This window comes from Copadichromis virginalis, linkage group LG15 (genome assembly GCF_057382275.1).
Source record: "Copadichromis virginalis isolate Kocher_CV1m ecotype Utaka linkage group LG15, C_Virginalis_male_GT1.1, whole genome shotgun sequence".
In the NCBI taxonomy this organism is placed as follows: Eukaryota; Metazoa; Chordata; class Actinopteri; order Cichliformes; family Cichlidae; genus Copadichromis; species Copadichromis virginalis.
This window is the reverse complement of record NC_140632.1, coordinates 12,881,982-12,895,581: the sequence shown is the minus strand read 5'-3', so window position 1 is coordinate 12,895,581 and position 13,600 is coordinate 12,881,982. Positions and strand designations below refer to the sequence as shown.

Sequence of the window (13,600 nt, the reverse complement as noted above, 5' to 3'; positions counted from 1 at the left end):
AAGTCAAAGACTAGCGGTCCTGTTGCTCTATTTTCACCTGCAAAGCAGGAGTGGAGTAGGCGGAGGTTTACCCTGGTGCAGGTGTGCGGCAGCGGTCAGTGGAAGAATCCTTTTCTCTGTGAGTTTCCCATTACGTCGTTGCGCACTCGGTGCTTGCTTGGAAGTTTAGGGGTTTTTTTCGCTGTAAAAAGAAGTTTTCTTCCCACGCACGATGGACGCTAATGTTTTTGTCACTTTTTATGGAATCAAACTCAAAGTAAGGTCAGTACTTCCACGCTTTAAACCATAGGTGTCAAACTCTGGCCCGCGGGCCAAATTTGGCCCGCAGCCTAATTACATTTGGCCCGCAAAGCCACACCAAATTACTATTAGAGCTGGCCTACTGGTATTATACAGCTAATATATATATATAGTTTAGTATTAAGCTTTGCTTGTTCCATATTCAGTTTTTCAGCAAAACTTATTTGAGTCCATAAGAAAAGATTCATTCTTATATCTGGAGGAAGATTTCTTTTTTCAATAAATATTAACGTTAGCCCGCGACTTTGTTCCAGTTTTGAATTTTGGCCCACTGTGTATTTGAGTTTGACACCCCTGCTTTAAACGCTGCACGCTCATACTCTCTCCCACAATCGATATGTGATCCATTGTTGATCTGCACACAGCTGTTGTCACTAAGGGCGCACTCGCTTACGTCACTGTCATGAGACATTCTTGCAAAAAAATCACGGTTTTAGTAACGCAGTAACGCAGAGTTACTACGGGAAAGTAGCGTAATCTAATTACCGTTTTTGCAATAGTAATCCCTTACTTTACTCGTTACTTGAAAAAAGTAATCAGATTACAGTAACGCGTTACAAGTAACGCGTTACTGCCCATCTCTGGTCACCAGAAAGTAACACAGGCAGTAACTAACTAGGATAGGCTCCATGTTTAGCCTCACTGAAAAGATCAGCAACATTTGCTGCGAACTTTCAAATATCTTTATTTTAAATTCAAGCAGAGACTCCAAAGTGCCCAAAATGTGTCAAAATGAGTCTAATCTAAAATAGACTTATTGAATATCACAGTCATGAAAACATGCCTTTACTCCATGGTTACATTACCTTTAGTTAGGTAGTTGAAAGAACCTGATGAACACAGCAGAGGTTAAAACTGAGCCTAAATCGAACTTCTAGTTTTGTAAATTATACAACTTACCATACGTCATTAGAATTGAAAGGGATTGTATTAGCTTCCAAAATGCATTCACAAGCAAATAGGGGACCATTAAATGGAGAAATCAATCTTGAATTCCACCTGCACTGCTGACAATAAGCAATGTAACAGTCATCACTTGGCCTATAAAGGCACAAGCATTAAGGACCCTCACATCAACGAGGATCTGATGGAAATACAAGTGTGTCGTAGCAACATCAGCACATTTGCATTTAACATGAATCCAGATATTTACTATTGATTGGAAATTTTATTTAAAACCGCTCAACCGAGAGCAGTTCAGTGGTGAGGTTGAGAGTGAGGCTGATTTAGCAGCGAATGCATAATGTAAGAGTGAATATGTATATGGAAATGAGGGCAGCACAATTGAGTGTGTGAGAGAGAAGCCAACCATATGAGCTTTCAAACCACCCCAGTGTGCAGAATGGTGTTCCTGGAACCGGGAGCACTGATGTGATGCTTCTGAGATGATGACACGCAGCATGGGAGAGCTTCAGGGTTTACACACATTGCACACATTGATGCACATATCCACAGACATATGTGCAAGTCGCTTCCCATGAAAACAGGAGAATGGTGATTTTGTACCAAAAAACTGGTAAAACTAAGCCAGACATAACCTGAGAGCAACACTTTTACTTACAATCCTGCACTGGTGTGGTTGCCATAGAAACAAATCGAACTCCTCACGGACCACAGCTATCGCCTTGTGAGGATATAAGGAAGAGCTGGCGACACAGAGAGAAATGGAGGAGAAAGGAGCCGAGAGCCCCATGTACATTTTTTTCCTCATCCATCTTTGTCAGTGGAATAAATTGGCTGCTCTGTAAAAAAGATCAGGTCGTTGTTAGGAGGCTAAAACTTGTCCAAGCAAGACTCCCAAGAAGGCACTAAAGACACACTAAAGTGTCACCCATGTTTCTGACCTGGATTAAACAAGCAGTTAGTGTCAGTCTGACTTCCCCCAACAAATACCAAGCAGAAGACATCATTTATTGTCCTGTCAAGTTTGTTTCTACTATCAAGAGCTTTTTCTACACAATTAAACTGATATAGACATGCCAAGACTATGTATTACTGTGTTGTCTATTGTTTTGTTGTTGTTGTTGTTGTTTATTTCAGTGAACTACAAGCTCAGTTTGACTTGTGTGTTGGTTGTAACATATAAAGACTCACTCATGGCTCAGTGGTTGGTGCACCCTGTCAGTCAAAGCTGCCTCACAACTAATAATGACATATATAAATGAGTGTGTTAAATTTGCTAATGGGTCCAAAATCTGTTTGTTTGTTTTTTTTAAAAGACAGTTTCTGCTTCAGAGTTGTGGATTTAAATACAGGAGTTGAAAGGGACTCACTCCGTTTATTGACATTCTCAAGTTGGCATAAATGCAGTCTTCTGACACTTTAGCACACATCTTAAGCTAACATGTTGGTCTTGGAAAACTGTACAATCCCAGCTTAAGTTTTTTAATTCATGTGGTAGTTGACGCTGTAGGCATTCTTCCTGTGCCGAAGAATATGTTAGATTAAAATAACTTTACAGCATCTGCAGGTAACTTGCTGTTTCTCAAGCTTTAACAGCATACAGTGATATGATATTGATGGCTATGTGAGTATGTTCTAATGTCTGGATACACTGCCATTCTAGCAAATAAAAATTATATATGTAGCAAGGGCAAAATGTCTTTTGACTGTTTCTCAGTTAGAGGTATCACAAGTGATTATATCTGATTTTGACAAAGGCATAATTAAGTCCCTACAACAGCTGAGAGAAGACTGAGATTTCCTTAGCAAATGAAGTCTCATATCAGAGGAAACAAAGACGCATTTAAAAGATACTATAAAAATGTCAATCTGTGGAGAACAGTAGAGTTTATAGTAGAAGTATAAGTTTCTGGAGAGGACACTGTTTAAAGATGTTTTAAACTTTATTTTGGGGAAAAGTTAAAAAAAAGTGTTTTTCAGACCTAACTTCTAACCATTAAAACTGAAGAGAGATTTTAGATATTAGATAATGCTTCAAATTAAATGACCAGATTAAGTACTTGAAGTCATTTAAAGATAAGCTGTACGTCTTTGCTTCTGAAAGATTTACTATGATTTTATCCAAATACTTTGAAGCTTCGTAACGCCGTTTCAAGTAAGCTCATTTTCATTCATTCACTATTTCATTTCCAGACCAATGTTACCATAGAGATCAGGTACCAGCCGATGGATGGCATGGTTGGAGTGTGGAGTGACGGGGACTTCTTGGATGTTCCTGACGACCGTGATGGGACGTTTTCCTTTGAAACAGATAGCTTGCTGTCAGGACAAAGCCACGGGTCAGGGACGTCCCCTGGACGATCTTTACATGGATCCATACCAACCTTCAGAAAGTAAGTCAAACATAAAACCATCTCTACATTAGAACATAGCACATTACAAATCAACTACTCTTAATTTGCCTTTCAAGATTAATGTGTTGGCTTCCCAAACAAGATATATTGTTTTAATTACATGATTCACTTTTTAAGAAGTCAGTTCCAGTAACAGCACTACTGACTCACACGTGGGTGAGAATTACTGACTAGTTCATGCAACATCTGTTATGATTACAGAGAGAAATAAACAGGAAGTCTGTTTTTTAATAAAGACTTTATTGTTCCACAAACGAGCTGTTATAAGTGATCAGTTGATCATCAGTCTATGGTGTAGACTTGACTATTGTTATTGTTTTTGCAAAGTTTCAATGAAATAAGCAAAGTATTCGAGGCAGAACTAGCAGCTTAACCCCTCGGGACAGTTACATAACTGTAAAGCCAAAAGGAACAACCTTTGGTCCCGTGTAGAAAAGACATAAATTTACTCAATTTAATACCAGAGCAGTGAAGAACAACAGTTGCTGGATTCTTTAGATTCTCAGTAGTGCTAGGCAGCTCTTTTTAACATAAATGACCTAATTGCTGTCCAGAGACTCCAGACTGAAAGACGTTAGAAGTTGTTTTGCATATTTGGCACAGAGTAAAGCTTTGTAGCTCTATAAGAAGTTTGCAGTGTCGGATAAACGGTAATGCGGTAAAAATGCAGTAGGTTATGAACGAGAAGCCAACATGGAAGCTAGAAGTATCTTTTATTGAGTGCTTTAGTTGAATTGTTATAGTTCCTCCTACATAACTGCAATATCTCTTGTTAAATTACCATCTTCTACTGGTGTTATATGTCATGCCCCATTTCCTGTCTTCCTCTTCACTGTCTGATAACAGACAAAAGTAATCTTAAGACACCAGGCAAGAAGTGTTTAATTTCATTGATTACACAAGAGTAGAGTGCAGCGTCCACTATATGGGAAAATGTATGAGTATCATGAAGTTGAATCTCCACATATTGCTGTTGTATAATAGTAATAGTTATGTTGGGTCACAGGATCCATGTGTATACAAACGTTTCCATTTTTTTAATCCATGCTGGCATCTTTTTCCTGAAAACCGTTTGCTTACCTGACACACACACACACACACACTGAAAATGTATGTATGCCTGTTTTAAGAAAAAATATAAAGATCCTCATCTACTGTATAAGCAGAATCAATAATGTCATTCCTAACAATATAATCAATTCCTATAGACAAGTAAACGCAAGCCATACAACATCAGATATATTTAGCATAGAAAGCTCTAAGAGCATGTTCTGCCAAGGCTTTTTCTCTTTTGTCATCCTCTTCCTCTGCAGTTCTACTGTTGCGTTTTCGCTGAATAGCATGTGAAATAATCTGTGGGTTGTATTGATTTCCACTGAAACTATCAACACAGCCAAACCCCTAAACCCATCTTTGTGCTGTGTATTGAATGGGCATGTATAAAAAGTTTGTGTGTAGCTTGCTGTTGTGCTCAAGTATTTGTCTGTTAATACTGAACACCTACGTTTACATTGTGTTACAGTATCAAATTCCTTGGAAACAGGGTTTCCAGCCTGAGGACAATGAGAAGAGTTAGATAGAAGTTATAGAGCATCCCATGAGTGTTACATAAGAAAGGAAGACTTTGGATATTGCTCAGAAAACAGAAATGAAAATACTGCTGTAGAAAAATAGTGTAAAAGAATTTAGTAGAAGCGCGAAGAAATTTGTGATCAAATTGTTTTTTTGCTACACACGCTTCAGGTGAACCGGCCTTCTTGTTTCGTTGCTGAGGTTGCTACAAGCTGTCAGTCAGACCTTGTAACGAGGTGTCGAAAGGCATTTTGTCTTGGGGGGAGAAAAGGTGAATGAGTTCCTGAGAAAGCCCAGACAAAAAGTTCAGCTCTAAACTGCTGCAAAATAGTGTGGCAGGATTGTAGGAGGATTTTTAATAGCCGTGCCACTTCTCATCCAATCCTATTAGTTCCTGAGTTACCGGCTGCTAAGTTTCTCTATGGTTGAGATGTTTTCAGAATTAAAATTCCCAAAGATATTTCACTGTGTCTTGAATTCTGATGCTCCAAAGCCGCTGTTAATTGTCCTTACTGTGGTAATGAAGTGTGGATGTGCAGGAGATGATAACCTGGAATGAGCCTCTCATTCCTGGAGAGTGGAGGGGGATTAGGAGGAGGAGATGGAGAATGTCATTAGCAGTTAAGCTCTAATAATGATCCTCGATTTTTATTTTTATTTTTTTAAGTTTTTAAGTTTATAGCTCTATGTTTGTCATTTTTAATCAGGGGTTGCAACTCCTGTTGAGGACTAGCGTGGACCAGGTCATGGTGGAGAGTGGACCATAGTAACTTTAACCCATTTTAGGGCAAATATTTCACATCTCACACACCTCAGTAATTGTTAGTTGTCCTTCCCAGGTATTAATTATTAGCATTTCCGAACTTAAAAGGATTTTTATTAGCTGCTGCTAGATTGAGACTTTAAATGCAGCACATTCTAATGTGAGTTACATTTAAAAAGCAGGAATTCAGTTTCCTGTTCTGAGCTTAATTGTGGAAGAACAAACATGATCCTGCACAGCGCTCAACCCACTGGTGCCTATTTCTGTTATATCAGCTGTAGCCTAAAGGTCATGTGTGCCTCGTACACGGGGGTCGGTGTTCAGTGGGGATGGAATTTCATCTTTACATCTTTCCAGCACTTCTGTAAATGACAAATTGGATAGTGAAGGTATATGACTTCCTCTTCGTCCCCTTAAGTTGGTACAGTACTGCTGCCACCTCTTCCTATCTCTCTGCAAAGTCTCTGGGCCTGCAGGGTGATTTATGGCAGCACCCATAAAGCACTGCATGCTATCTGCAACACAACAATAAGCCAGCTTTTTAGGGGTTTTGTTATTTCTAAAAGTAAATCAAGTTCTCTGAGTTTCATTTAAGCAAATGTGTTGTTTAGAGCACGAGTAAGGAGCAGAGCAGATTTTAGGATAGATTTGATTCTCCAGCTGTCTCCACAATACACATGAGGTTTACTTTGTTATCTGTAACTTGACCAAACACCTTGTGATTAGTAAAAGAACTACAAATTGCATGCTGGTTGGCTTGATCAGTGGAGTAACTTTATTAAGAGATTGTGAATAACTTTTTTTCCCCTCTGCTTTGTTTTGACTTGTTTTATACTTTTTCTTCGGGCGCCAGAAACTACGTTGTGGTATTTAGATAAATATATGTACTACATGTTGTTTAGTTAAGGTAAGGAAAAGATTGTGATTTTGGTTAAAATGTGCCTTATAAGTCTGAATATTAAAAAAGTAAAACTGACCCAGTGCATGTGAGAGTAGGAATCCTTGAAATGCATCCATGTGAAAGTTATGGAATAAGTGACCAGTGTCACTGCTGCCTCAACGCAGTGCATGAGGCACAGATCACAAAAAATACCATGAGAAAATAAACTAAAATAAAATGAGATCTACATCTACAGACATCAAAACCTGGAAATAAAAGACCAGAACCCTAGTGCATAGGGCTAACAGAGTGTTTTCTTCCTGTTGAAATAATGTTGAAATTCATAGATTTATTGGTATTGCCCCACAGAAGCAAATAGCTGTAAATTTTCATTGTGTTTATCCAGGTAGTTTGAATATGCATGCACCATTTGCACAACATCACCCTCCTGTCTTCATTCCCACTGCAGCAAAAGGTAATTTGTTCAAGCAAGCGTTAATTTACTTGTGTTTTATTATTATTATCTGGTCTACTTGGTTTATTTTCACCAGTGTAAATTGCAGCATCCTTAAAGACAGCCGTGTTGTCACACAGCTGTGATCTATCCTCATACTGTGTGCCAGTGTTGTTGTCTGCTCACAACATCACTGACTCCCTGAGGAAACATTCATTAGAGCAGACATGTCTGCTAATACAAAAATCTGGTCTTCAGTATGCATATAATCATCGTATTCTGCCTTCTTTATTTGTGTAGGAACCTAAAAGGAGTGCTTGCATTGGTCCTGTTGATTGATCAGGCTTTTTCTAAGTCGTGATTAGATGTATAACTAACTGCCATCTCCCTAATTCTCACCTGATTGTAGTTACACTAGTACAGCATACCCAACTGCACTTTCCACTCTTGTGTTGCACAATAATCGATGAATGCTTTATTAATAACAAGGTGAATTATTAAGTCTACTTATAGGTCTTAATCTTTATCAATTTCAGGATCAGTTTTACTTACATAACCTTCCTGTTGTATCCTGGTCAATTATAAAAAAAAATCTAAAAGCTATGAAACAAAGAGCATGATTTAATAAGAGCACAAAATAAATTTAGGCAACACCTACAAATAGATGAAGTTATTTTCTCTGTGGCTGTGCTCCATCACAACACAAATGGCTGGTATCAGTCAGGACATCCCTGGAGAACTGAGGCACTTAGCTAATCTAACTGCATGCAACACTGTCAGGGCTATTTACTTCTTTTATTGTTTCAATTAGGCACACACGGACACAGAGAGTGCCCCTTTTGTTTTCAGTCATTTGAAGTGACTACCTCTATTAATGAAATGGAAATTTAAATGGGAAAGTGAATGAACAAGGGAATTATTACAAGGGGGAAAATGACGCTTCATGATTTAGCACTTTTTTTTAAGTACATTTATAATATCAGTCTTTGACCAAGTAACAAGGCAGACAGAGTGAAATCCCTGTGTAGCATGAGGGGGTGGGGGGGTGGGGGGGTTAAAGAATCTGTTGATTTTAAACAGTTAGAGGTGTTATTATTCTTTTGTTTATTTATAAAGTCTTTCTAGTTTGATTTTTTTCTTTAGTTGGCTGCACTCTATATATGACACATTAGATCACAGATGTGAAGGAAGGACTGGACTGTCAGCCTCCTGAACAATTTATTCTGCCTCTACCTCACAGTCAGCCCTCACACATAGAGTTCAAACAACCCTTTATTCTGACAATGTATTTCAAAATGAGCGATAGCAGAAAAGTGTATATTTAGAGATTTATGTTCTAGACTCACAGTCATTTCTGTTAATTATTATGTGGTCTGTGCTGCTAAAAATAAAGTGTAAAACATTTTTCTTGTGATCCCAGCCATTTAAAACACACGTGTTGGTTACAGCAACTTTACTGTATTTTTACCTCAAACTAACATGGCATTTCTGACTTATTTTAGGTGTTAGATACTGCCAGATGCACTGTTCTGGCACACACACACTGTAAACTTGCAATTGTACACTGTTGTCAGCAAAAACCTTCAGATCAATGAATGAGAACACTGCCGCCACACTGCAATCACAGATAAAGTTGCCAAAGTCCCACTTTGTTAAAAGATTAGTGACGAGCAGTGTTGGGTAAGTTACTTTAAAATAGTAACTTAGTTACATTACTAGTTACTTCTCTCAAAAGTAACTCAGTTACTTCAAGTTACTCGTTACTTTCAAAGTAACTAGTTACTAGGGAAAGTAACTTTGGTTTTACTCAGAATTCTCTTGTTAATGTGTTTCTTCCATAACTTTGCCAGTCTTCTAGCTTGCTTACTTGCCACAAGTGCACTGTGCCACCTACCAATAGAAAGGATATGATAACGTGCATATTTCCACGAGAGAAATCCCACGCCTGGACCGTCATTGACTGCTGCCATGATTCTAGCCTACGTCACAGAGTCATGTGCGCCTTTTACATCCAACACAAAAACTGCAGTCGTAGTGCTTTCGATTGTACTCAGAACTCAGAAATTCTGCCTTCTGAATAGGAAGATGTAGGTAACACCAGACTGCAGATGAGCTGCATACAGGGCTGGACTGGGAAAGAAAATTGGCCTGGGCATTTTGACTAGAAACTGGCCCACCATTATAGGAAAAATCATAAAGCCTTTGAATGAAAACAAACACTGTTGTGACAGTGATGTACACTGTTTTGATGGTATATATGCATCAATCTATCAATCGTTTGTTGTAAGATTCAGATAATTATTTTTTAAAAGCTAGACATTTTAAATGAGAATAAGAAAGAAAAGTATTTCTTTGTGCCCCCCATTCCCTGTTAATGCCCTACATGCCCCCTTGGCCACACTTTGCTAGATCCGCACCTGCACAGTTACCAGCTGTCAGCTACCTAAAAAAGGATCCTGGTGTTATTTGTCTCTCAGAAACAGTTCATAACTTCAACTCATTCATGTCACCTAAAAGGTAAACCTGTTTCTCCATCACCTGCTCAGCTCTGATGATCCAGTAAGGACATCTCCTGGTTTCATCTTCATGTTTCCCTCTCACCAGATAACCAAACCATATCATGACCAGCAGCTTTTTTTTTTGCAGCTGTGGCTCCAGCAAACATCAGCTGATACTAGAAATTAATATTAAATAAATTCTAACAACAGCCGATCAAGCTTAAACGTGCTGCTGTTGTTTAGCGCGACATCTGCTGGTTTCCTCTTTCTGGCGCAAAGTGAGCGATAAACAAACAAGAGAGCCGATCAGCTGATCATTGATCAGTTTCATGATTGAAGTAGAAACAGGAGAGAGAGGAGAGATAATGAGAGAAGAAGAGGCAGCTGTGCAGCAAAGACACAGAATAACTCCAGCTTTGTGCCTTTTTCATTGTAGCTGAATTACGGGACAAACTGTTCCTTTTCACCTCAATAAGAAACGCGTAATATTTTCTCTGAATACCAGACGGGACAGTTGGCAACTCTAATAACTTATGAACAAAATAAGGTTCAACATCATTAACTTCATAGCACCCACCCAGCTGTATAGAAACTCCGTCATGCTAGCTAGCACGCAGTACGGAAAAAGTCAGAATAACGAAAATAAACTCCACCTAAACTTGGTTCATATCTGACCCAGAGAGACTGCAGGTCATAACTTCTTACCTGAAGTTCAGTTCACACTTGGACCGGCGGCCGCCTCGGGTCTCTTTTCCTTCTGCGTCCCTTTTCCTTCATCCACCTGCTGCCTCCACCACTTGCTAATGTTACTGAATCTGTGGAAGCTCCGCGATAGCCACCACACGAAGTAACGAGTAACGACCCTATCTAAATCCCAGTAACGAGTAACGCGTTCCTGATTTTGGCATAATAACTAGTTACCGTGCTCGTTACCACAATAATAACGTAGTTACTGTAACGCGTTACTTAATAACGCGTTAGTCCCAACACTGGTGACGAGCGATGTAAAAATCCAGAGGCTGGTTTGTCTTATCTATCAAATTAAATGTAAACTGTAACTTATCAGTTGAGGAACCTTGCAAAGAAAGTTACCACATAAAAATGAGAAATATTAAGGAAAACATCTTGTAATATTCTCCTGTATCAGTCTGGGGTTCAAATGTTGCATTTTCAAGTCAAAGAGTAACTTTAATGCAATGTTTTAACTGAATTATGTTTTTTTTTCTCTTCACCCTTTCACTTGTGTGTCCCTAAATTGCAGCCGTTGTAATTTAAATCTTTGGCATTACTTGTTTCTTTTCATGCACTGATATCCCCTCGAGGGATTGCAGCTCTCATCTCTGCTGTTTTGTTTTGCTGTGCTTTGCACTGGCTCTTATCTTCAGCCTCTGTGATAGCGCTGGTGTGTAAATTTGAACTTTTTTTGTCTCCCGATGCTGTCTTTTTGTTTTCTTTTTTTGTTCAAAGCCCTGATGAAGGAGCAGATTACAATGATGACATAAAGACATCCCAGTTTTTTGTTGTTGTTTTTTTTTATTGCATGTGTTTAATCCAGACAGGAGTTGTAACGTTGTACGCCATAAAGAAGCTAAGGTTGCCATTATTATTTTTTAAATTACTTTAGACATAAAAAGAACCAAAATCCACTCTAGAATCAGCAGGTAAGGCAGACAAAAGTCAAACTTAAGTCAAACTGAAAGATGGCGCAAAGTGTATTCAGTGTTATGGGAGGTCGTCCAGCAGTGGTCCAGCAAAACTCACGTAATGACAAAGAGATAAAGGGACAATTCTCCTCATTCAGCTAGCCGATACAGGAAGTGACCAGGAAAATTAAACTAAGAAACACAAGAAGAGAACTAAAGAACAATGTGGCAGACCACCACAATTGCAAACTCCTCAGCACAGCCTGAATTAAACTTTACTATCCAGAGATTTTCTTTTCCAGCCCAGCTGGTGCAATAAAAAATATGAACAAATAATTAAATAAAATGCTATTTTTGGAGTGGATATTAAAATATTAAAATTTTAAATATGATGAATGTTCCTACAAAAAATGCCATTGTGTACTATACATTCTAATACCCCTGCCCTTAATTTCAGTTTCCCCAGCACTTTTATTTTCTTCTTTTTGTTTGAGTTTTCAGTTTGTGTTATGGGTAACATCTTCCTTCCTGATGCAGACGCCGTGTTAAATAATAGACCTGTGATTTTTTTTTTTTTAAGTTTTGTTTGCTGTAAATAGGCCACCAAGACTCAGAGGACTTTGTTGTGTAGGCAGGCTTTAAACTTGCATGAGAATTTAACTATGTGACTCTAATGGGGATGAAGTTATAAGCAAACATTTACTAGATCATGCATGCAAAGAATATCATTTAAGCAAATGAAGTGAGAACACAATGCACTTGACAAGATCTATCTAAATCATGGGGATGATAGGAACACAAACGTTATCAATTAGAAAGCTAAAAAACAAAACAGTGCTTAATAGCCAAGGAAAGAAATCAAGTGTAGAGAACTAGAGAGTGAAAGCGAAAAGGGAGCATTGTTCAATAAGGTTTCAGGATAGAGTTCTTATTATCTCAGTTTCATTCCCTTGCAGTGTTATCAGGTAGTGCTGATCTTTGTCTGGCTCAATGTGCATCCAATCCAATTCATGTGAAAAAGAAAGAAGAGATATATATGGAGGGAATCTTTGTGAGCCCCTTTCAGCAGAACTCCCAGAGCAGAACTGACAGTATATATGTTAGTTAAATATTAATTGCTCCTGGGATATTTTCAGTCTTCACTTTATTTATTTGTTTTCATCTGAACTGAAATTAAAACACATGAGAAAACATACAGATGGATAGATGCTAACTAACGGTTCAGCTATTACTGTCTGGAGGAAACTGTGAGAGAATATTGGATTAACCTCAGCAAACTCAGAAATCTAACAAATGTAATACTCATGATTTAACTGAACGGTATTAAATGATTCATAAATACACACTCACAGAGCTATGTTGTTATATACACTATGCTTCCATGTTGTTTACAACAAATTTTCACCCTAATATCCTGAACGTGACACCAGAAGATAAGACTCATTAGATCAAGCAATACTTTTGTGTAGTGTAGTGAAGTGTAGTCTCAGTTTCCTGCTTTAAGCTGACAGAAATGGCATTCGCTGTGGTTTTGCCCAGAGAACCACCATGCACTATTTTGTCTTTTTTTCTCTTCTCTGCAAACGCCTAACCACCTGCACTTTTCCACCAGCTAACATTACAGGTAGGGATGGGTATTGATAAGATTTTCACGATTCCGATTCCATTTTCGATTCTGTTTAACGATTCGATTCTTTATCGATTCTCTTATCGATTCTTTTTAAAAAAGGAGAACACTAAGGTCGATTAGCTTAAAACTTTGTTTTATATCTTCTCTTTGAACAAGATAGAAATTTAGGAGTAACATGGTCTTACAAACCCAACAGTGAGCTCTTAAGAGATCCAGCCTACGGCTCTTCAATGGGGTGTCACAGGGTCCTCAGGAAAAAAAATTGTAAATGTAAAATAATAACATAAATATTCTTCTGTAGCAATAACAAAGTATAACATAAATTATTCTGTAACAATTACACAAGAATATCCAGTAATGTCTCTGCCTACAATTAAACACATTCACTTACCGAAAATCGGAGCATCTGCTGTGCAAGCCTTTGACCACAAACTTAGTCACTGCTCGGTGACATTCGTCTATCCTGGCCTGAAAGGAGACGCGACCGGTAGACTGCAGCGAGAACTGCCAGCATCTGAGCCAGCCAGACTCTGTCTGTCTCTC

At 38.4% G+C, this 13,600-nt stretch overlaps 1 protein-coding gene across 10 annotated transcripts in view; it reads left to right on the top strand.

Moving 5' to 3' along the window:
- The window catches only part of otofa (otoferlin a), an 88,365-nt gene that overhangs the window by 34,811 nt on the left and 39,954 nt on the right, over positions 1 to 13,600 (top strand). For all 10 annotated transcript variants that reach the window (XM_085431990.1, XM_085431983.1, XM_085431988.1 and 7 more), the window contains exon 5: positions 3,397 to 3,596. In XM_085431990.1, the coding sequence (XP_085288116.1) occupies positions 3,397 to 3,596 (200 nt within the window). The remainder of the gene's footprint in view (positions 1 to 3,396; positions 3,597 to 13,600) is intronic.